This window comes from Loxodonta africana, chromosome 13 (assembly GCF_030014295.1).
Source record: "Loxodonta africana isolate mLoxAfr1 chromosome 13, mLoxAfr1.hap2, whole genome shotgun sequence".
Classification (NCBI taxonomy): Eukaryota; Metazoa; Chordata; class Mammalia; order Proboscidea; family Elephantidae; genus Loxodonta; species Loxodonta africana.
This window is the reverse complement of record NC_087354.1, coordinates 64822041-64847478: the sequence shown is the minus strand read 5'-3', so window position 1 is coordinate 64847478 and position 25438 is coordinate 64822041. Positions and strand designations below refer to the sequence as shown.

The 25438-nt window shown below is 39.1% G+C and overlaps 1 protein-coding gene across 1 annotated transcript in view; it reads left to right on the top strand.

Annotated features, from left to right (window-relative positions):
* The window catches only part of FREM3 (FRAS1 related extracellular matrix 3), a 118447-nt gene extending 93272 nt beyond the window's left edge, over positions 1 to 25175 (top strand). Inside the window, 3 exon segments of the mRNA XM_003417532.3 lie at positions 20191 to 20340; positions 24615 to 24788; positions 24791 to 25175. Coding sequence (XP_003417580.2) covers positions 20191 to 20340; positions 24615 to 24788; positions 24791 to 24855 — 389 coding nt within the window. The 3' untranslated portion in view covers positions 24856 to 25175.
* Positions 25176 to 25438: the final 263 nt, after the last annotated feature.

Sequence of the window (25438 nt, the reverse complement as noted above, 5' to 3'; positions counted from 1 at the left end):
ATTGAAAAGCTTGGGGTCAAGGGGGGGCTTAGTTACGGAAATTTTCAGGAGTGGTCTGTTAAAAGTTACCTTGCTCAGAGCACTGATCTCCACAGGAGACTGGAAACAAAAAGCACCCATCAGGGAACAAATGAGTTTCCATGAGGTATTCATATCCTTTAATCTGACCACAAAGAAACTTATTTCCTTAACAATTAATAGGGGTTGATTCCTAGGCAACTAAAGTAGAGTCTGAGGAAAAGTTTACACTGAGCTCTTGGAGTTAACTTAGTCATTTTACAAATGGGTCAGATGCTTCTTGTTGTAGAGAAACAGCTCTCACCAAAGCCTTCTGCAACAAAGACATTTTTATTGTGACATATCAGAAAACAAAAATGGGAAATTGCTACAAGCTCTCAGACTATAAACAGACCAAAATCCAAACAAGTACAATCTATAAGTGCTTTTTATACAATTTTGACAGGTGCTGATTCATTATGAGTAAATTACTTACTATGATTGGTTAAAATAAAGGAAAATAACTAAGATTATGATTGGGTGACTTTTTCTTGTTTTTCTTTATTAACAATTTCATCTCTTGGCTCAGGGTCCTGGGTCTATCATATGATGGTTGACTTTTGTTTTTTATGTGGATATTGAGTAAATCATTAACTCATTTCCTGGGGTAAATTATTACTTAGTTTTGGTAGGTATGTCCACCGCCCATTGAACTGGTTAGAGCACTCTGAGCCACTCTTTTGATGCAGTTTGCTATTTCCGAAGCCCCTAGATTCAGACAAACAAGTTGACCTTTTGTATTTATGGCCTGCTGTGATATGAGTCAGGTTCTGGGTGGTTAGGTTAACCCTTTATTAATCCCTCCTTTCCTTCACTGATTACGGTAAGTACATTGATGATCACAAGATGATGCTTGGACTTTGTTGGGCTCCTAGATGTTGGCCATGGCAGACACTTTAAACTCATGGTCTGGTGTTCACCAGATACTATCTAGTTCTTCACCAGGGTTTTTAGGTGAGGGGTCACAGCTCAGTCAATCTTATTTCAGAAGTGGACAAAATCAATATACATTATTGGTTTAGGAGTTGGGTGTGCTCTAAGGTGCTTGCATTTATCAATTCAAGTGACCACACATCTGAACAAAATACAGATTAAGCCAATTAATATTATTATCCTTAAAATGCTTTGCAGGAATGAACAAGACCAAGATCCTATCCTTTGGAATAGCCACCGAAATAAATCTGGGGCTTGTAAAGGAGGAATAGAGTACAGCCAAACAACTGGCCATCTAATTTTATGGATATCTTGTTCTACAGTTTTAGAGGCATTTATCCAAGAGTAACAGGATGTATTGGCTACCACACATACTCCTCCTTGCTGTGCCAGTAAGAAGTCTAACACAATACGATTGTCAAGGCCACCTTTAAAAGCGAGTTAATGATTTTTGTTGAACTGACATTCCATCAGCAACATCATCAGCTATTTGTGCCATTGTGGCAGACATGTTTCGTAAAGATTTTTCTGTTTCTACTATACCATATGAAAGAATTAATGCCCTTAAAAATGACTGATCCCACCCTGGCTGTTCTGCCATGGGATTTTCATATGCTTCTCTTCTGGTTATCGAATTTAGTTTGATATCGCTCATCCAATGTGGACTAGTATCCTTGGAATAAATGTCAAAAGGGATACCCACTGATCCTAAAGTACATTGCCCTTGCATTCTCCACCCATTTACACACAGAATAGCCCATGCATAAGGACTGGCCTTAGGAAAGGGGTTGTTTAAATCACTGTAATTAGATCCCCCACATAGGAACACATAACCATAATGGGCACAAAAGATAGTATTTGTACAAGGCTCAGGAACAGAAAAATTTTGCATGCATTAGCCATGTCTCAAGTAGAATGTTATTACATACTTGAAGTCTCCCAAACTTAAGTTCTAACTTAGTGTATTCTCAGAACAAGGATTGTCATAAATACGATTATTTTATGTGTCATGTTTAGGATATAGCTCATTTAAGATTGTTCAACAATTCTGATACTGATGATTATAATACCTAGGTGATTCAGGATAGTATTCAATAAAATATAGTCCTAATTCTCCTGCCTGTACACAGGAAACTTGGGGGTTAACTGCCTTTGCTCCTTTACAATCTATAACTAGACGTCGTATATCTATGAGATTGAAGCATTTGGATGAATGTTATAATGGACAAAATACCTCCATTCATTTGGATGAAATGGCATGTTAGGGGGTTGCTGCAATTTAACTCTTATTGCTCATTTAGGACAGAACTAGAATTTGTTGTTAGTGAACAGGTAACATGATAGTTTAATATTGGGGAAGTTAAAGGATCTGAATCATCTTTTACAGATTTAAAATTATGATGACATATCCAATAATCAGTTAAATTCCCTGCACCAGCAACTGATTGAGCTAAATTTACAAATGTACTTTTCCTCCCAGGCTAAAGTAAGATATACATGGAGAAGATTAGAATTATCTTAATTAAATCCATATTAATATAAGTGAATAACAATGGATAAAATATAGTGACTATCATGATTATTGGTATGATTAAACAGACTAAACCACAGACTTCAGCCTAAGGTATTTAATACTCCTCTCTTCAATATACAATGATTACAATAGAAAATCGAGTAAGTCCTACTAATTCAGCCAACTGGATTTTTCATTCCTTCACTTTCTGGTATAGGTTGGAGGGAAGATTTGGCCTTTGATGTGGAACAATTTGTGAAGGTGTGCAGGCAGCATTTAAACTTCAGTTTTAGTCTTTCTGCTGATTTAATAACCCATTTAGGGGCCTTGGTTTTCTTCAGCTGGGATAGATGTATCCACAATTTTACTCCCTGTAATTTAGCAGCACAATCATTAGTTAATAGCACTAAATAAGTTCCTTTCCATCAAGGTTCGAGGAATCAATAGTTTGGTGACATTTCTAATACACATAATCTCCTGGTTCAGGGTTATGATTTGAAGAATTAGAAATAGGTATGTTTGTTTGAGATGCATGTTGCAGCTGGTAAGCATGTTCTTTAGCATATTGAACTAATCCTTGAGAATATTTTAGCAGATTAGTAGAAAGGAGATTTGATTCAATATTATTAGGCCCATAAGGTAAAGCCATAGGGCAGCCAGTTATAATTTCAAAAGGGATTTTTTGTGAGGACCAAAGGGAATTGATCTTAAATTCATTAATACCAGGGGAAGATCTTGAGGCCAATCCAGTCTTAATGAACAGGTTAATTTAGTTATTTGTTCTTTATAATATCACTGGATCTTTCTACCAGTCCTGAGGATTGGGGATGATATGGACAGTGCAGATGCTGTAGGATGGGAAAAAATGTGCACATAGTGGTTACTACTTGCCTGGCAAAATGAGTTCCTCAATCACTACAGAGAATTCCTGGAGTTCCCCAAGAGGGAATTATATTTTCTAAAAGTCTGTTTGTCCTGTGAGGAAAAACCTTTACCCAATAAGAGTATCTACAAACCATGAATAATAAGTATTTGTATCCCTGCGAAGGAGTTAATTTAATAAAATCCATTTGCCATTCGAACATAGGTCCAATAGGAAAAGGGTACCTTCCAAGAGGGGGTCTATGTGCTTTCACTGGGTTAAGTTCTGCACAGGTTGGGCATTGTCTGACTACCTTATCTGCAGCCCTCAAAAACTGACCCACATAGTATTTCTTCATTCTTTGTACTGTCTTATCCCATCCTAAATGATCTTTTAAATGAAAAATAGTAGCCACCGAGATGTGTAAATACTTAGGGAGTACATAATGATTATTTGATCCCATCCACAATCCTGTTTTCTGGTTTACCTGACATCCTTCAGCTTTCCATTTATCTCATTCAGAGAAAGGGGAAGCTCTGATGTAATAACAGGCTACGCCATTTTTCTTCACCCTCTTTCCCTGAGTCCTTGATCTGAGGTTCAAGTAAGGGGGTATTTTGTCCATTATAACAAATCTGGCATTAGTCCCATCCAAGAAAAGTATACTGGGGCAGGGGAGGGGGGGTTGATTCATTTTATTGTTAGTTCCTCAAGCTATTAACATTAGTCTAAACTCTGACAGTAGTGCACTTCCCACCTCATATAGACACTAGGCGGCTGCCTGAAATTTCCCCAGAAACTATGATCTAAAAAGGCAATAAGATCTTCCTCCCATATAGATTTGATTTCAAATAGACAAGTTAATAATAATGTAAGGTGGAGGCCTTAAGGTATTACCGGTCTGTTTCCGGGTCCCATCCATAATTGGGTGATGGTATCTAGATAACACTTTCTTGAGACCCAACTAAGTACTTCTTCTAGAGCTAACTGCTGATGTTGTTTTATTATTTGAAACATGAGTAAATTATGAGTGGTGATTAGGAGTTAACAAGAGGAGGGAGAGGACCTCTAATTCTTCTGTTTTGAATTTTGGAAAGCCTGTGCTAATTGCTTTAAAATGAGTTGAGCTCCTATTTTGCTTAGTTGTTGAGACTAAATATTCCTGAATGGGAGTCTGAGCAGCCAGTTTAGCAGTTTTGTCAGCCAATCTATTTCCCTTTACTTCCTCTGTTTGGGGGCCCCATTTGGGTTGGTGAGCTTGTATTTTTGTTACTGCTTTTCAGAAGATAATAAGACAGTTTCCACCAAATTGGCCACTAAAGTACCATTCTTTACAGTGTCCTAAGGAACTTAAAAATCCCCTCTGTTTCTATAGCATTCTGATATCAAAAATTATACCATACCCATATCAAGAATTGGTGTATATATTGACCAACTGGCCTTAGTACCAATTTACATGTTCTTGTTAAGGCTATAAGCTCAGCTTGTTGGGCAGAGGTTACCTCAGGCAAGGGTTTGTTTTCCAATACCTCTATTGTGGTAGTGATGGCATATACTCCTTGATATCTAGAACTAGAAGGTTCAGGTTTCATGTAGGAGCCATCTACAAATAGCACAAGTGAAGGGTTAGAGAGGAGAGTTTCTTGCAGAGCCGTTCTAAGGGATAAAACCTGATCTGTTAAAACAGTCATTCTCACTGGGACCCAGCATGAGCGTAGCTGGATTTAAGGCCCCTACACTGTATTATTTAAAGGCGAGGGCAGCTAGAAGAAGAGCTTCATATAAAGATAGTTGGCTAGCAGAAAGGTGTTGGGTTAGAGTAGAATTTAAGATGGCAGAAACTGCATGTGGAACATATACATTTAAATTATTTCCCAATACTATATTAGCTGTTGTCTCTACTAATTTGGCTGTGGCTGCAACTGCTCAAAAATGTGGAAGATAAGCTCTGGCTACTGGATCTAACTGTATGCTGTACTACCTTTACAGGTCTCTGTCTGTCTCAATGCTTCTGTGTTAAGACTCCTAAGGTATTACCTTGTCTTTCAGAAAGAAAAAGAGAGAAATCTAAAGAATAGTTAGGGAATCCAAGGGCTGGAGTGTGAGTTAGAGATTCTTTTGACTTTATTATAGCTTTCACAGCTTCCATTGACAGCTCTAAAGGTTCAGAGATATTAACTTTAAGATATACATAAAGAAGTTGTGCTAATAAAGAGAAATTTTGTATATAAGCTCTACGGTAGTCACACAATTCCAAAACTCTCCTTAACTGTTTCTTTGTTATAGGTATAGTGTAGGAAAAGATAGTTTCTTTTCATTTTGGGTCAAGTGAGATTCCTTCTGCTGAGATTAAATGACTGAGATATTTTACTTGTGGAAGAAAAACCAAAAAACCCGCTGCAATCGAGTCGATTCTGACTCATAGAGACCCTATATGGCAGAGTAGAACTGCTCCATAGAGTTTCCAAGGAGCACCTGGCAGATTCGAACTGCTGACCTTTTGGTTGGCAGCCATAGCATTTAACCACTACACCACCAGGATTTCCCACTTGTGGAAGAACAATCTGTAATTTTTCCCTGGACATCTCATGCCCTCTACCAGCCAGATAATGTAATAACAGAAGACTTTTATCCCGTATGTTTGATTGCTTGGTGTTAGAAAAGACTAAGAGATCATCAACATAATGGAGTAACACGGATTTATGTTCAAACTCTAAAGGCAACAAGTCAGCATGTAAAATCTGGGAAAAGTAGGTGGGGCTTTCAGTGAATCCTTGGGGCATGACAGTCCAAGAATATTATTGATTATCCCACTTAAAAACAAACAAAAATTGGCTGTCTGGATGAACCAGAACACTGAAAAAAGCACTACAGAGGTAAATGACTGTAAACCATGGGGCATCTTTTGGAATTTGGGCTAACAGCAAATGTGGATTCGGAACAACAAGAGTTCAAGGGATAACAATGTAATTAATAGCTGTAAGATCTTGTACAAATTGCCAACCACAGTTATTAGGTTTTCTGACAGGAAATACTGGGGTATTACAAGGGCTAGTACATGGAACAATTAATCCCTTTTCTAAAAAAATCTTGGGTGATAGGTTTCAGCCCTTCTTTTGCTTCAGGTTTTAAAAAGGGCATTGAGCTACTTTAGTTAAGAGCTTAGTGGAGTCTATTTTGACTTTAGTAAGTTCAGTAGATAGAATGCGGCCAGCATTGGTCGATAAGGAAGGCCATAATTGTGATGATATTTGATTAAGAATTTGTATCTCTTTTTCTAAGGGCAGGTTATCCTTGTCCTCCAATACCAAATAACCTGGTATTAAACAAAGGGTTTCCTCTGTCTCAGGCATCTGGGTCTTATCTTCATTTTCAAAGTCAGGGAAATTGAGTAATATATCCCCTGTGTCTGTAAACTGAATATGGCATTTCCATTTGGAAAGACGGTCACACCCTAACAAATTTACAGGAGTACTATCACTTAGTAAAAATGGGTGGGAGACTTCTATTGACCCTAACAAAACTGGTATAGATAAAGAATGGGTTAAAATTTGTTCTTCACTGGAGACCCCTACAACACGGGAAGTCTGAGTGCTTCAAGGAAGAGGCCTTTGCAAGCTTGTAGGTTGATTGCCAACAGTGTTGCACCTGTGTCCACAAGGAAGGTACAAGCTCCTCATTTACTTGGAGTGTACTTGTCCCCATTGGGACAAGGGGACTACTGCCAAAGCTGCTATGATCTCCCCAGAGCATCGTCACATTGATTTTTCTAAAGGTGGCACCAAAGAAGTCACCTTTTATTTAGTATTAAGCTTAAAACAGTGCATTTTAAAGTGACCAGTTTTCTTAGAATAGTTACAGACCATGGGAACAGTATTAATTGGTGGGAGAAAATCCCTTATTTTGGCTTTGCTTTCATAGGTTTCTGTAATTGCTGCAATTGGAGAGCCATTAAATTTTCTTTCGGTTTTTTTTTTTTCTCAGCCTCTTTCTTTTGCTGTTCCATAGTTTAGTTTAATTTAAAGTGGCTAATTCAAAAGTATCAATACTTTCCCAATTTAACTGATGCCTTTTTACCATTTGGGCTAATTCAGGATTCAATCCTCCTACAAACAGTGAATTAAAGGTGACCTTAGCCCCTTTATCCATAATTTTTATCCCTGAATGTTCTATAAACATTTTCATTAACCTGTGTCTATAATTATAAATAAATTCACCTTTTTCTTGACTTCAAGCTTGAAATTTTGCCCAAATGCTTTTTGGAGGGAAAATTTTGAAGAAACAGTGTATAAATTATTAATTTCTTGGTTTCTGTTCTAACAGTTGTACCTGAGGCACCTATACCAAAAAAAAAAAAAATTCCTTTGAGTCTATTCTGACTCATAGCAACCCTATTGGGCAGAGTAGAACCGCCCCATAGGGTTTCCAAGGAGTGGCTGGTGGATTCGGACTGCTGACCTTTTGGTTAGCAGCCAAATGCTTAATCACTGCACCACCAGAGCTCTGAGGTACATTAGAGACACTTAAAGTTTTTTTCAGGATCTACTCGTTTTGCTGCTTCCATCCACCCATGGGCATCACAGGGGCCTAACAACATGTTTATTAAATTATAGATATCAGAGGAGCCGGGCTCATATATTTCACCTGATATCCTAAATTCATTAATAAATTTGTGAGAATTTTCCCTTGGATCAAGGAACTCTTTTACAATAGCTCTGAGTTCAGCCCAAGACCATCCGTGGAAGGAGATCTCAGGGTTCCCACCTTCAGCCCTTTTAACTAGAAAAGTCATTGTGGGCCCAATATCTTCTGACCTAGAAAAAGACATTTCGGATGAAGCCAAATTTTCTAAGTCTGGGTAGAGATTGGAAGGCAATGATTTGACTGAGTCCAGTGTTGTACTGCCTTTCTACACTTTCTGCAGCATTTGAATTTGTTAGCCTTGCTTCCTGAAGGGAGGAAAATTTGTCATGATGTTAATATCGAAATATCTCAAAATACCAATTAGAAAACATTTCCCACTGTGATTGCTTTACGCAAGAGCCTTGACTTTCTAGCTTACATCTCGAATATGTTTTAGCCAAATCAGAACTTCCATACAGGGGCCACTGTTCAGCCTCACGGTCCTTAGTGAGATTGTGCCATTTTTCTCAAAACTGTCAAGCAGCGGTGCCAAAGTTTGGAACCATGTAGGCAGCATGGGTCCTGGATTGGGGGATCTTGTCACTCTTGTTATTATTATTTCCCACTTTCTTTTGTTAGCTAATGCAGAAAAGGAGACAAAAAAGAGAAACCGACACAACCATAAAATCATGAACTGCAGTTTTACCAAAAGACCTCCAGATGGAGCTCTCAAACAAAAATCTCAAAATGAAGCCTCAAACAAAAGTTGCCAAATCGGTTTTTTAACAACAAAAAAAATGTTGCAACAATATTTCCTATTATGCAGAAAGGCAATAAAGTTAGTACTTCAACAGTGCTTACCTCAGTTGGAGGATCTCAGTTGGAGGATCTCTTACCTCAGTTGGAGGATCTCTCTTCAACAGTGCTTACCTCAGTTGGAGACGCAGAGTGCAAGAAGCCAATACAATGGGTCCACTGTGGCACCAACAAGCAATCCAGGTCTCCTGGAGATCCAGCGAGGAAATTCACTAACGCAGGTCCTGCTCACGCTGCACCAATCTGTTGTAGAGAAAAAACTTTCACCAAAGCCTTCTGCAACAAAGACATTTTTATTATGACAGATCAGAAAACAAAAATGGGAAACTGGCTGCAAAAGCACTCAGGCTATAAACAGACCAAAATCCAAACAAGTACAATCTATAAGTGATTTTTATACAATTTTGAAAGGTGCTGATTCATTGTGAGTAAACTACTTAAAGACTATGATTGGTTAGAGCTAAGGCAAAGAACTAAGATCATCACTGGGTGATATTTTCTTGTTTTTCTTTTCTAACAATTTTGTCTCTTGGCTCTGGGATCCTGGGTCTGTCATACAATGGTTTTTTTTATTTGTTTTATGGGCTACTTGTGCTATTGGATAGATCTTTAACTTGCTTCCTGGGGTAAATTATTATTTAGTTTTGATACATACATCCACAGTCCATGGAACTGGGTAGAGCACTTTGTCCCACTCCTTTGATGTAGTTTCTTATTGTTCAAAGTCCCTAGATTCTGACAAACAAGTTGGCCTGCTATGGTTAGGTTGACCCTTTATCACTCTGTCTTGATTATATCCCTTATGAATACATACACACCTACATAAAAAAAAAAATACAAATTATAAAAACTTACTCTGAGGATGAACAGTTGGACAACCTTGGCATTTTGTTACTTGCGGTAATAACTCTACTTGTGGAAGATTCTGGATCACCTGGATTATCCCTGGGAACGGAAATAGCGTTCCTAGTCAAAAAATTAGAGTTGTCTGTGTGGTCTTTTTCTTTTTCCTTCGTATATTTTACATTAGCACCTCACTGCTTCCCAAAACTGCCTATCATCTTTAGCAATGCGATCAGCATTTGGGTCCAAGTTTGCAAGCAACTGAAGCCTCTGCTTTAGTTTAGAAAAGACTTCAGCTAATCCTTTCACTGTAAATCATAACATTGAACTTCTGCGTGTGAACATCTAAGTATAATAACATCAGCAAATTATACACTACAACATTGTATGGATGTTATTGTTGTTAGCTGCCGTCAAGTCAGTTGCGACCCTATGCACAACAGGAAGAAACACTGCCCGGCCCTGCGCCATCCTTACAATCGTTGTTATGCTTGAGCTCATTGTTGCAGCCACTGTGTCAATCCACCTTGCTGAGGGTCTTCCTCTTTTCCGCTGACCCTATACTCTGCCAAGCATGATGTTCTTCTCCTGGGAATGATCCCTCCTGACAACCTGTCCAAAGAATGTAAGATGCAGTCTCTTCTTCCTTGCCTCTAAGGAGCATTCTGGTTGTACTTCTTCTAAGACAGATTTGTTTGTTCTTTTGGCAGTCCATGGTATATTCAATATTCTTTGCCAGCACCACAATTCAAAGGCGTCAACTCTTCTTTGGTCTTCCTTATTCATTGTCCAGCTTTCACATGCATATGATGTGACTGAAAATACCATGGCTTGAGTCAGGCGCACCTTAGTCTTCAGGGTGACATCTTTGCTCTTCAACACTTTGAAGAGGTCCTTTGCAGCAGATGTGCCCAATGCAATGCATCTTTTGATTTCTTGATTGCTGCTTCCATGGCTGTTGATTGTGGACCCAAGTAAAATGAAATCCTTGACAACTTCAATTTTTTTTTGGTATGGATGGGATGTACAAAAAACAGATGCTCCTGAGTGCGGTTAGTCATAACCTAAATAAATCATAAGTCAGAGACTATCTGTACCTATTTTAAAAACGTGAAAGACACATATTGCTCAGCTATTAAGCCCAGAAAACCAAGCAGAAGGCATAGTATCACTACCCAGCTACAAGGCTAGTATGTTATGATACAATTGCTATGGTCTTTAAAAGTCAGTAAAGTAGCAAAATCTTATCTGCAGTTCTTGTTTTTAAAGCTGAGGTAAAGGAAAGAAAACGGATATTTGCCGAACTATGAATGAATGGCAGCCTTCCTATTCGCTGAGCTGGCTTCAGACACTAACGTCCACTTGCCCTGTCACCAAGGGCGAGATGAAATTCGGAACACTTGTTAATCAGCAATACATGTCTGTCCTAAGAATACATAAATGCTTTATAGCACGCCCCTAGTTATCTTAAACCAAATAATTCTTTCTGTTTTCAGTAAGTGATCTGAAAACTGTGTGACCTGCCACAAAAAGGAACTAGTGTCCAGTTTCGCAGAAGGCTGTTCATTTTATCCTGAGCAAGAGGATTTGTAAATACGTACAAAATGCCTAGAAAGATTTTCAGCTACATTAGTATCTTTGTCATTAGATGGGCATTTAACAGCATGGTGACAGATATAACACAAACAAACTAAAAACATGATAAGGAAAAATTGTGGTAAAATCAGCTCTTCCAAACTGAAAAAAAAAAAGTGGTTAGCACTGTTGCTAAGGACCAAGATAGACTTCAACGAATAAATATATATATATATATTTTAGTTCTTATTGTGCTTTAAGTGAAAGTTTACAAATCAAGTCAATCTCTCACACAAAAACTTATATACACCTTACTACATACCCTCAATTGCTCTCCCCCTAGTGAGATAGCCCATTCCCTCCCTCAGCTCTCTCTTTTTGTGTCCATGTTGCCAGCTTCTAACCCCCTCTACCCTCCCATCCCCCCTCCAGGGAGAACATGTCAATATAATCTCAAGTGTCCACCTGATCTATGGAGATCACTCCTCACCAGCATCCCTCTCCAACCCTTTGTCCAGTCTAATCCCTGTCTGAAGAGTTGGCTTTGGGAATGGTTCCTGTCCTGGGCCAACAGAAGGCCTGGGGGCCATGACCACCGGGGTCCTTCTAGTCTCAGTCAGACCATTAAGTCAGGTCTTTGTACGAGAATTTGGGGTCTGCATCCCACTCCTCTCCTGCTCCCTCAGGGTTTCCCTGTTGTGTTCCCTGTCAGGTCAGTCATTGGTTGTAGCCGGGCACCATCTAGCTCTTCTCGTCTCAGGCTCATGTAGTCTCTGATTTATGTGACCCTTTCTGTCTCTTTGGCTCATAATTACCTTGTGTCCTTGGTGTTCTTCATTTTCTTTGATCCAGGTGGGTTGAGACCCATTGATTCATCTTAGATGGCCGCATGCTAGTGTTTAAGACTCCAGAAGCCTCTCTCCAAGGTGGGATGCAGAATGTTATCTTAATAGATTTTATTATGCCAATTGACTTAGATGTCCCCTGAAACCATGGTCCCCAAACCATCGCCCTTGCTACACTGGCCTTCGAAGCATTCAGATTATTCCAGAAACTTCTTTGTTTTTGATTTAGTCCAGTTGTGCTGACCTCGCCTGCATTGTGTGTTGTCTTTCCCATCACCTAAAGTAGTTCTTATCTACTATCTAATTAGTGAATACCCCTCTCCCAGCCTCCCTCCCTGTCCCCTCTCCTAACCATCAAAGAATATTTTCTTCTCTGTTTAAACTATTTCTTGACTTCTTATCATTTTTTTTGACTTCTTATAATAGTGGTCTTATACAATATTTGTCCTTTCGCAACTGACTAATTTCACTCAGCATAACGCCTTCCAGATTCCTCCATGTTATGAAATGTTTCGTAGATTCATCACTGTTCTTTATTGATGAGTAGTACCCCATTGTGTGAATATACCATGCTTTATTTATCCCTTCATCCACTGATGGGCACCTTGGTTGCTTCCATCTTTTTGCTATTATAAACAGTGCTACACTGAACATGGGTGTGCATATAACTGTTTGTGTAAAGGCTCTTATTTCTCTCAGATATATTCCAGGAGTGGGATTGCTGGATCGTATGGTAGTTCTATTTCTAGCTTTTTACAAAAGCTCCAAATCGATTTCCAAAGTGGTTGTACCATTTTTCGTTCCTACCAGCAGTGTATAAGTGTTCCAATCTCTCCACAGCCTCTCCAACATTTATTGTTCTGTGTTTTTTGGATCAATGCCAGCCTTGTTGGAGTGAGATGGAATCTCATTGTAGTTTTGATTTGCATTTCTCTAATGGCTAATGATGGTGAACATTTCCTCATATATCTGTTGGCTACCTGAATGTCTTCTTTAGTGATGTGTCTATTCATATTTTTTGCCCATTTTTTAATTGGGTTGTTTATCTTTTTGTAGTTGAGTTTTTGCAGTATCATGTAGATTTTAGAGATTAGGTGCTGATAGGAAAGGTCATAGCTAGAAAGTTTTTCCCAGTCTACACGTAATCTTTTCACTCTTTTGGTGAAGTCTTTGGATGAGCATAGGTGTTTGATTTTTAGAAGCTCCCAGTTATCTAGTTTTTCTTCTACATTCTTTGTAATGTTTTGTATGCTGTTTATGCCATGTATTAGGGCTCCTAACGTCCCTATTTTTCTTCCATGATCTTTATCGTTTTAGGTTTTATATTTAGGTCTTTGATCCATTTTGAGCTCGTTTTTGTGCATGGAGTGAGGTATTGGTCTTGTTTCATTTTTTTGCAGATGGATATCCAGTTACGCCAGCACCATTTGTTAAAAAGACCGTCTTTTCTGATTTAACTGTTTTGGGGCCTTGTCAAATATCAACTGCTCATATGTGGTTGGATTTATGTCTGGATTCTCAATTCTGTTCCATTGGTCTATGTATCTGTTGTACCAATACCAGGCTGTTTTGACTGCTGTGGCGGTACAATAGGTTCTAAACTCAGGTAGAGAAAGGCCTCCCACTTTGTTCTTCTTTTTCAGTAATGCTTTACTGATGCAGGGCCTCTTTCCTTTCCATATGAAGTTGGTGATTTGTTTCTCCATCTCATTAAAGAATGTCGTTGGAATTTGGATTGGAATTGCATTAAATGTATAGATTGCTTTTGGTACAATAGACATTTTTATAATGTTAAGTCTTCCTAACCGGGAGCAAGGTATGTTTTTCCACTTATGTAAGTCTCTTTTGGTTTCTTGCAGAAGTGTATTGTAGTTTTCTTTGTATAAGTCTTTTACATGCCTGGTAAGATTTATTCCTAAGCATTTTATCTTCTTGGGGGCTACTGTAAATGGCATTGATTTGGTGATTTCCCCTTCGATGTTCTTTTCATTGGTGTAGAGGAATCCAACTGATTTTTTATGTTTGTCTTGTATCCCGATACTCTGCCAAACTCTTCTATTAGTTTCAGTAGTTTTCTGGAGGATTCCTTAGGGTTTTCTGTGTATAAGATCGTGTCATCTGCAAATAGAGATACTTTTACTTCTTCCTTGCCAATCTGGATGCCCTTTATTTCTTTATCTAGACTAATTGCTCTGGCTAGGACTTCCAGCACAATGTTGAATAAGAGTGGTGATAAAGGGCATCCTTGTCTGGCTCCCAATCTCAAGGGGAATGCTTTCAGGCTCTTTCCATTTAGAGTGATGTTGGCTGTTGGGTTTGTATAAATGCCCTTTATTATGTTGAGGAATTTTCCTTCTATTCCTATTTTGCTGAGAGTTTTATCATGAATGGGTCTTGAACTTTGTCAAGTGCCTTTTCTTCATCAATTGATAAAGTCATGTGATTCTTGTCTTTTGTTTTCTTCATATGATGGATTACATTAATTGTTTTTCTAATGTTGAACCATTCCTGCATACCTGGTATGAATCCCACTTGGTCATGGTGAATTATTTTTTTGATATGTTGTTGAATTCCGTTGGCTAGAATTTTTTGTTGAGGATTTTTGCCTCTAAGTTCATGAGGGATATAGGTCTGTAATTTTCTTTTTTTGTGGTGTCCTTACCTGGTTTTGGTATCAGGGATATCCTGGCTTCATAGAGTGAGTTTGGGAGTATTCCCTCCTTTTCTATGCTCTGAAATACTAGTAGTGGTAGTGTTAACTCTTCTCTGAAAGTTTGGTAGAACTCTGCAGTGAAGCCGTCTGGGTCAGAGATTTTCTTTTCTTGGGAGATTTTGTTTACCTTTTCAATCTCTTCTTTTGTTATGGGTCTATTTAGCTGTTCTACCTCTGTTTGTGTTAGTTTAGGTGGGTAGTGTGTTTCTAGGAATTCATCCATTTCTTCAAGTTTTTCAAATTTGTTAGAGTACAATTTTTCATAGTAATCTGATATGATTCTTTTAATTTCAGTTGGGTCTGTTGTAACATTGCCCATCTCATTTCTTATTCAGGTTTTTTGCTTCCTCTCCTGTTTTCTTTTGTCAGTTTGGCCAATGGTTTATCGATTTTGTTGATTTTCTCAAAAAAACAGTTTTGGGTCTTGTTAATTCTTTCAAGTGTTTTTCTGTTTTCTACTTCGTTTAGTTCAGCTCTAATTTTTATTATTTGTTTTCTTCTGGTGCCTGTGGGTTTCTTTTGTTGCTCTCTTTCTATTTGTTCATGTTGTAGGGATAATTCTTTGATTTTGGCATTTTCTTCTTTTTGGATATGTGCATTTATTGATATAAATTGACCTCTGAGCACTGCTTTTGCTGTGTCCCAAAGGTTCTGATAGGAAGTGTTTTTATTCTTATTGGATTCTATGAATTTCTTTATTCCATCCTTAATGTCTTCTATAATCCAGTCTTTTTTGAGCAGGGTATTGTTCAGGTTCCAAGTGTTTGATTTCTTTTCTCTGCTTTTTCTATTCTTGATTTCCACTTTTATGGCCTTATGGTCAGAGAAGATGCTTTGTAATATTTCAATGTTTTGGATTCTGCTAAGGCTTGCTTTATGACCTAATACGTGGTCTAGTCTAGAGAATGTTCCATGTGCACTAGAAAAGAAAGTATACTTGGTTGCCGTTGGGTGGAGTGTTCTGTATATGTCTATGAGGTCAAGTTGGTTGATTGTGGCATTTAGATCTTCCGTGTCTTTATTGAGCTTCTTTCTGGATGTTCTGTCTGTCTCCGAAAGTGGTGTGTTGAAGTATCCTATATTATTGTGGAGTTGACTATTTCCCTTTTCAATGCTGATAGGGTTTGTTTTATGTATCTTGCAGCCCTGTCATTGGGTACATAAATATTTAATATGCTTATATCTTCTTGGTATATTGTTCCTTTAATCATTATATAGTAACCTTCCTTATCCTTTATGATGGATTTAGCTTTAATGTCTATTTTGTCAAAAATTAATATTGCCACTCCTGTTGTTTTCTGATTGTTGTTTTCTTGGTATATTTTTTTCCATCCTTTGAGTTTTAGTTTGTGCCTCTAAGGTGTGTCTCTTGTAGGCAGCATATAGACAGATTATGTTTTTTAATCCTTTCTGCCACTCTCTGTCTCTTTATTGGTGCATTTATTCCATTTACATTCAGCATAATTATGGATAGGTTTTTTTTTTTTTATGAATTCAGGTCTTTGTAATAAAGAGGGCTCGCCGGAAGCATCTGTCTAGTCTGCCATCTTGGCTCCACCTCCTGATAAATATTTTTTAAATGTGAAAGATATATATTGCTCAGCTGTTAAAACCAGAAAACCAGTCAGAAGAAATAGTAATACTATACTTTATAGGTCTAGTCTATTATGATACAATTGCTATAGTCTTTAAAAATCAAAAAAGTAGCAAAATCTTAATTTCAGTGCTTATTTTTAAAGTTGAGATAGAAGAAAGAAAACATTTTAGAAGCCTTTACCCAACATCTCAGGAATAAAGACTTTGCCCTTCAGAAACAGAAAGGGGAAAAGAACATTCTTCGAATGAATTGAAAAGCCATGTCCCTTGCTTGTAATACTGATGATTGCACTGATAAGAAGTGGCTCTCAGGCAGAGATGTTGGCTGTGTGTGGTGTTTTTTAGTAAATAGAACATTTAACTACAGGTAGTCCATGACAAGTGCATCTGTGGTGAGTTTAATCTTTGGCATTGTTAGCATGTTACCCGGTCCTGCATCATCCCCATGATTGGTTGTGGATAGGTCCATTGTGATCCATAGGATTTACATCAGCTGATTTTGGGAATATCTCCAGGCCTTTATTCGTAGACCATCTTAGTTTGGAAGCTCCGCTGTAATTTGTTCAGCATCATAGCAACATGCAGTTCTCCACTGACAGACAGAAGGTGACTCTGCATGAAGTGCATCGCCTGGGACTTGAACCCAGGTCTCCAGTATAGGAACATGAGAATTCTACCACTGAACCACCAATGCCCCCTTAGCACTGTTAGTTATGTCAGATTTATTTCAGTTTCCATGTTGAATCTTTAAAGAAATGGGTTCTATTCTTCTGGTCATTATCAGACTTGAAAGTAAGACCACTGGAACCAGTTGGGAAGATTTTTTTTTTTTCCTTTTTTTACGTAGGTACTATTACTCCAGGGCACAGTGTATTCTTCAGCTCATCCTGGACTCCAGGACCAATCCTTGGGTCCTGGGGTAGCTCCCTGGGTTATATTCCTCTCTTCAAAGGGGGTGCTCCTGAACCCATAGTTCATAGCCAAAGTCCATCCACCCTACATTCTATGTACCATTAGCTACTCTTGTGCCTGGAATCCTTTTTCCAAATTCCTGCCCTAGTACCCACAATACCTTGGTCTCTACCCTTAGGACTTGGAGCACAGGGCACAGAGTAGAGTATGAGGATAATTTAGAAAAAATGGACTCAAGTTAGAATATGAGAAGTCTTGGATGCTGTAGGAAAATATTTAGCAAAAATTTCTCAGCAGCTAAGAGAACTAAAATACATTCTGAGCAAATAATATTTACTAAATCTGATTTCTACCCTCCAACAACGTCATTTCATTATCTTTTCTATTTTTTAATTCAGGTATACTTCTTCACTGGAATATGTTTGCAAACGTATTGTCTCTGTAATTTTTATTTTCCATTTTACTATCTCAGGGGATATTACTCTGCAGTGAAGCTAGTGCAGCTGCTTCCTGATGTTTACATCTTCTTTCCTCCTCCTCCTCATCCTCTTCCTTCTTCTTTTTCTTCTCCTCCTCCTTCTTCTCCTCTTCCTTCTCCTCCTCCTCCTCTTTCTGCTCCTCCTCCTCCTTCTTCTTCTCCTCCTCCTTCTTCTCTTCCTTCTCCTCCTCCTCCTCTTTCTGCTCCTCCTCCTCCTTCTTCTTCTCTTCCTCCTCCTTCTTCTTCTCCTCCTCCTCCTTCTCCTCCTCCTCCTCTTGTTCCTCCTCCTTCTTCTTCTCCTCCTCCTCCTGTTGCTCCTCCTCCTTCTTCTTCTGCTCCTTCTCCTTCTTCTTCTGCTCCTCCTTCTTCTCTTCCTCCTCCTTCTTCTTCTCCTCCTCCTCCTTCTCCTCCTCCTCCTCTTGCTCCTCCTCCTTCTTCTTCTTCTCCTCCTCCTCCTCTTGCTCCTCCTCCTTCTTCTTCTCCTCCTCCTCTTCTTCCTCCTCCTCCTTCTTCTCCTCCTCCTCCTCCTCTTTCTGCTCCTTCTCCTCCTCCTTCTTCTTCTCCTTCTCCTCCTCCTCTTCCTGCTCCTTCTCCTCCTCCTTCTTCTTCTCTTCCTCCTCCTTCTTCTCCTCCTCCTACTCTTGCTCCTCTTCCTTCTTCTCCTCCTCCTCCTTCTTCTTCTTCTCCTCCTTCTCCTCCTCCTCATCTTTCTTGTTCTTCCTCCAGATGTCACAGACCAAATATCACAGGCCAAACAAATGCATTCATTTTAAAAACCTTTTTATGATAGTATATCTAGCATAACATTTAAACCGCATGTAAGCTTTCAATTGTCAGCTAAGCTCTTCAGTTACTGTGTAAAACAGAGCAAAGCAGATATAGCTACGTACCTTTGTTTGGCCAAATATTAACACTGTCATAGTTCAAACTTGTCCTCTCTATAGAAGCTGTGCACATCTCTTCCACTTGCCCCAAAAGCCTGATGCCTTCCCTGGCTTCCTTCAGCCCTCTCTTTCTAGGGAGCCACTTTTCTGCCTCTGGAGGTAGTATTTCTGTCATCTAAGCTAACAGGATCACATCTTCCCCACAGGATTTTTCCCAATCTCTGTGCTTTGCAAAAGTCAGAAGAAAAGGCATAGCAGCAATCTTCATACAGAGCAATTTTCTCCCAAGAAATTGTATTGTTAGTTATATTTGAGTTAGCTGCTACTCCTGGTGACCTTGGTTATAACAGAACAAATTGTTACCTGGCTCTGCACAATCTTCATTATCGTTGGTATGTTTGAGTTCATGGTAGTGGCTGTTATGCAGTGCCTTCCAACCTGGGAAGCTCATCTTTCAGCACTATATCAGACAATATTCTATTCTGATTCATAAGGGTTCCAAGACGCCTTTAAAGTTCTAAAAAGCAAAGGTGTCACTTTGATGACTAAGGTATGCCGGGCCCAAGCCATACTCTTTTCAACTGACTCATATGCATGCACAAGGTGGGAAATAAAAAAAGAAGATAGAAGAATTGATGCATTTGAATTGTAGTATTAGCAAAGAATATTGAGTATGCCATGGACTGCTGGAAGAATGAACAAATCAGCCTTAGAAGAAATACAACCACAATGCCCCTTAGAAGCAAGGAATGAGAGACTTTGGCTTGCTTACTTTGGACACAACATCAGGAAAGACTAATAGCTGGAAAAAGACTTCATATTTGGTAAAAGGTCAGAGAAAATGAGGGAAAGCTTCAATGCAGTGGGTTGACACAATAGCTACAACAATGGACTCAGACATACCAAAGGCCATGAAGACGCAGGGCTTGGCAACTTTTCTTTCTCATATACATACGGTCATCATGAGTCAGAGTCAACTCAATGGCAACAACAATTTTCAGAAGTAGATTGCCAGGCCTTTCCTCCTAGTTTCTCTTAGTCTGGATGCTTCACTGAAGCCTGTCCACCATGGGTGACCATGCTGGTATATGAAATACCAGGTACATAGCTTACTGCATCAGAGCAACATGCAAGCCACCACAGTACGACAAACTGACAGGCAGGTGGTGGCTCCCAAGAAAAACCCTCATTATATTCCCCACTATCATTTCCCAAATAATTGCTGACTTGCCTGGGTAATGGTAACTTAGCTAATTTTCCCCAGTAGGGAAATTTCATCTAAGTGACAGAAATCTCTTAAAACAGAAAATTGAATAGAATTTCATCTCACTTCACTTCCTGGAATCAAAGAAATGGCATGTGACCCTTTTACATGGCTTTGTGTATGTGTGTTTGTTTTTTCCTCAAGCTATAGAGCAACAGGACCTGTGGTATCTATCAAGACTGACGATTTGACAAATACCAGGCTCACGCAGAGCCTGAGGGGACAGTAGGCCTGGGAACTGAAGCATTTTCGGTTTGTTCTTTCCTGCCTGTCTAGAGCCTACCCTGCACTTGGAGGATGCTGTGTATCACGTCGATGAAAGTACTGGCTACCTGGAGGTTTGCATCTGGAGGAAAGGTCCTGACCTTTCCCAAGCAGCCTCCGTCATTGGACGCTCCAGGAGGACTGAGCCAGACTCAGCAGAAGGTGAGAGAGCCATTGTAAAATTGTAATTAATAGAATTATTGTCATGATATGCATTTATGGCTGGGTCTAGTCTATCAAGGAGCCCCTGGGTGGTACAAACAGTAAAAGCACTTGGCTGCTACCTAAAAGGTTGGAAGTTCAAGTCCATCCAGAAGTTCCTCAGAAGAAAAGCCTGGCAATCTACTTCCAAAAACTCAGCCACTGCAAACCCTACAGAGCACAGTTCTACTCTGATGCATATGGGGTCGCCTTGAGTCGCAATCGACTCCGTGGCTACCGTTAGTCTGTCAAATGTAGCATGCCTAGACTTTGTTGATGTTCTCTGGCTTAGACATGATCTGCACATGTCATGACTTCTGACTATGAGATATACCAAATATTCTAACAGCCACTTTTATGATTTATTCCTTACTCATTTGCTTGTCATGGGTCCGAATTAATCTTCCGCAGTTCAGAATATATGTAGATACTATGAATTGCTCATAAACCTTATATCAGACCAGGGTACCTCTATCACGGCAGCCCCCTGCTAAGCGAAGCCCATCTCCCAGGGGAATCAAGTCGCCTATTAGACCTGTTAAGTGTAGGAGGTTTTGACTTCTGATTCTTGAACATCTTCCTTGGCTTCAAGCAACATGCCACTCATCTTTGCCTTTCCTGATATGGATGGTCATGGCCTAGTTGCAGTGGGGCTAGACAGTTCTGGATACCATTTCCGCTCCTAAGCCTGTCAGTTCCTTTACCAGAAAAAAAAAAAAAAAAAAAACACAGTAGAACCCAACTGGAAAAGGCAGCAACATTGTCATCTACATTGATACCCATATTATCCTACTCACCACCTGGAGCCTTTTGGTCTTCTGGGAAATGGACAGCCAGCAGAGTTCAGGACAAGCACCATATATATCCAAAACACGTGAGAATGTTTTAAGATAAAAGCACAACTCCTACAGATAAAACCTAGGAATCTAAAAGCCTGTACTCACGGACAAGGCAGAAAGAGAGTGAAATATGCATTTATCTATAAAACGGGAGCCTTGTTTCAGCATTTACTCAGAAACAGTTAAAGAAAGTAAAGATAACCAGCTAGCTTTACAGTCCAGTGCTTGAACTTGAAGAACCACATAACACTTTAGTGAATATATCACAGGACACCAAAAACAAAAAACAAAAAAAACCTAACCCACTGCCATCGAGTCAATTCATGAACCTAGTGAAGATTCTTACTTTTTGGGGGGGAAGAGGGGGTTATGTTTGTTTTGTTTTAATTTCCTGAGAGGCCAGGCCATTTCTCTCTATGTGTCTGTGGAACAAAAAGTGAGTTAGGCCAAGAGACCCCATGGACTATTTTGCTTGTGGTTAGGAAGAAAAACCAAAACCCAAGCCTGTTGCCGCTGAGTAGATTCTGACTCATACCAACCCTATAGGACCACAGGGTTTCCAAGGAGCGGTTGGTGGATTCAAACTGCTGACCTTTTGTTTAGCCACCAAGCTCTTTAACCACTGCTTTAAGGTTTTAGGAAGAACCAAAAAACCTGTTGCTGTCTAGTCAATTCTGAATAGAACCCAAATTTGTTTAGATAAACTGCTTTTGAATCACATAAAAGTAAAGACCCTTCTGCTAGCTCTCGAATGGGGTTAGACTAATGAATAGTTGAAGTAGCTAATATCCATGCTTGGGGTGGTGATTCGTAGGTTTAAATACGAGAAATGTAAAGGTAACTGTTTAGACTTGATCATCAGTAAAAAACCCCAAACCAAACCTGTTGGTATTGTGTCAGTTCTGACTCATAGCGACCCTATAGGATAGAGTAGGACTTCCCCATAGGGTTTCTAAGGAGTGGCTGGCAGATTCAAACTGTCAACCTTTTGGTTAGCAGCCGAGCTCTTAATCACTGGCCCACTAGATCATCAAGAGAGCCTAATAAATATTTGACACCTGCTCAGGTTGGTTCATTAACAATAATACTTTAACATACATAATTACATGCAAGTGCTTATAATGTATAATTTTAATTATCAGTTATTATATACATGATAATTGTGACTTCTTGTAGTAAATGTGTACTATTTTGAGACACTGTGATAGCATCTTTACCTTATTATCTAAAATCTTTACGGAAACCTTTTTTTTTATTAACTTTTATTGAGCTTCAAGTGAACGTTTACAAATCAAGTCAGTCTGTCACATATAAGTTACTATACATCTTACTCCTTACTCCTACTTGCTCTCCCCCTAATGAGTCAGCCCTTCCAGTCTCTCCTTTCGTGAAAATTTTGGCAGCCTCCACGGAAACCTTTTAAGGTAGCTATAATTATCCCCATTTTGCAATTGAGGGAACTGAGACTCAAAGAGGCTAAACAATTTGTACAAGTAAGTAATGGAACCAAGATGGCAACCAGAGCTCATAGGATCCAAAACCCACACGGTTCCCACTACTCACCTGGCTGCCATGATCTTCTTTTATTTATACTCTGTAATTATTTGATGACTTTTTTTTTTAAAAAAAAAAAAAAAACAATCTCAAACTTACAAAAACAGTAACAACCAATGATTGCCCTGACAGGGAACACAACAGAGAACCCCCTGAGGGAGCAGGAGAGCAGTGGAATGCAGACCCCAAATTCTCGTAAAAAGATCAGACTTAATGGTCTGACTGAGACTAGAAGGACCCCAGTGGTCATGGTCCCCAGACCTTCTGTTGGCCCAGGACAGGAACCATTCCCAAAGCCAACTCTTCAGACGTGGATTGGACTGGACAATGGGTTGGAGAGGGATGCTGATGAGGAGTGAGCTTCTTGGATCAGGTGGACACTTGAGACTATGTTGGCATCTCCTGCCTGGAGGAGAGATGAGAGGTTAGAGGGGGTTAGAAGCTGGTGAAATGGACGTGAAAAGAGAGAGTGGAGGGAGGGAGCGGGCTGTCTCATTAGGGGGAGAGCAATTGGGAGTATGTAGCAAGGTGTATATAAGTTTTTGTGTGAGAGTACCCTAAAACATTGTGTTGGCAATGTGATGCTCTATCTCTCCAAACACTTAGAGTGTAATTTCTACAAAGACATTCTACTATCTCTCCACAGTACAAATACAAAATCAGTATATTAACTTGATACATAAGCACAATATAATGCTCAGATCTCATTCAAGTCTCACCAATTGTCCCCAAATTCTTGTTCATAGCAAAAGGATACAGTGTAGAACCACACGTTACATTTCTTTGTCATATCTCTTCAGTTCCCTTCAATCTGGAACAGTTCCTTGATCTTTCCTTGAATTTCATGATCTTGAGCCTTTTGAAGATCACAAGCTGGTTTTTGTAGCATGTGGGATGTCCCTCAAATTGGATTTGTCTGATGTTTCCAAATAATTAGATGCCGGTTAGGCATCTTTAGTAAAAAAACTTCAGAAATGATATTGTGTTCTCATTGCATTCTATTAAGTGCCACAAAAAGCTTAAATTTGTCCCATTACTGGTGGTCGTAACTTTGATCACTTGGTTAAGGTGGTATTTACCACATTTCTCCGCTGTCAAGTTAGTCTTTTTCCCTTTGTAGCTAATAAGTATTTTGTAAGGAGATTTCTTGGGACCATGTAATTATCCTGTTCCTCAATTTATTTGTGTATTTATTTATATCACTATGGAATCATGATTTCTGTTATACTCAATTGGTTATAATATACTGCTGTCATTACTTATTTTGATGCTCAAATTGCCATTTGATGGCTTTTTAAATGAGTAGCAAAGAAGTTACACAGTCAGGTAGACCCGCTTGCAGAATGATGAATAACAACCTGGAGAAGGGCAGAAACTTCAGAGGCTGAGTAAAATAGAGTGGATTTTGTAAGATTAAACCTGATGTCAGCCAAAGGTGAATGAGTTAAATCTAATCAAAATGAAATGCACAACAGATCTCTTCAAGGATAAAAATAACAAAGGCAAAACTCTTCATTTCAAATTGAAGTTGCCTTCAGTGTAAGCAGCGGGATTTTTGTGGAATGCTTGTAAGGTGGTATGTATCCTTTGTCTAGACACGGAGAGCACTGATGATGGTGGCATATAGATATGATATGAGCAACTATCCTGGCACTTGATAGAATATGGACATTTTTCTCTTCTGGGAACTGAACGCACAAAATACAGTTCTTAGAATGCTGCTATGTATATATATAGAGAGAGGAATGCTGCAGAGTTCACGAGACCTCTCATTTTTCTCTGAAGGTAAACTTATGACACTGAGTCCTTCTGTCTCACCCTTGCCTTTTCCTTTCGGACCAGCCGGAAGAGATTACGTTGGCATCAACAGAAATCCGGACTTTGCTCCTGGGATACACATGCAAATATTCCGTGTGACGATCCACGATGACATAGGACAGCCCATCCAGGAGGGTTCGGAGAAGTTCGAATTACTTCTCCAGATGCATGTGGGTGCGGTGCTTGGAGAACCAAATAAATCACCATATGCATCAAGGATGCCACCATTGACTGCAAGCAGAGTGCGTACAGTTTCTTTGATTGAAAGGCTTTAAAGAACAAAAACAGCCAAAACAAAGTTCCTAACAATAGAAGGAAACTCTATTGTTTCTAGATCTTAGTAACTCTGGGATATTAATGATATTTTACTGTCATTTGGAGTTATATTCCCATGATATGTACACATGTAATTTGTGTGACTACATATGCATACATATATGTGGGGCTGAGCCCACAAAGGATTACATGGTGTTCTTGCTATCCTTTTTCTATTCTCTTTAATCTTGTTTCTAAGTCCAGAGAAACCCACTGTCATCAATTAAATCTATAGTTAAGAACAAAAGGTTCGGTCCCTTTTTACTGAATGTTGCTGGACATTAAAAGTACTTTTGAAATATATGTCTGCTATTTGTGAAACAAACAGTGATCTTTTGGTTTTCCATGTTATTGTCATAAAAGCAGGACTTCAAACTGGTTCAAACTAGTTTACCTATGGCCAGTGAAGCAAAACTGGAACAGACTAAAATTTTTAAAATTTAGATAATCCAGAACTATAACCAGAATGGGAAAAATTACTCATCAAAGCCCTGGAATAGGAAACTAGGAAGAGGTGTAGTGAGTCCTTTCAG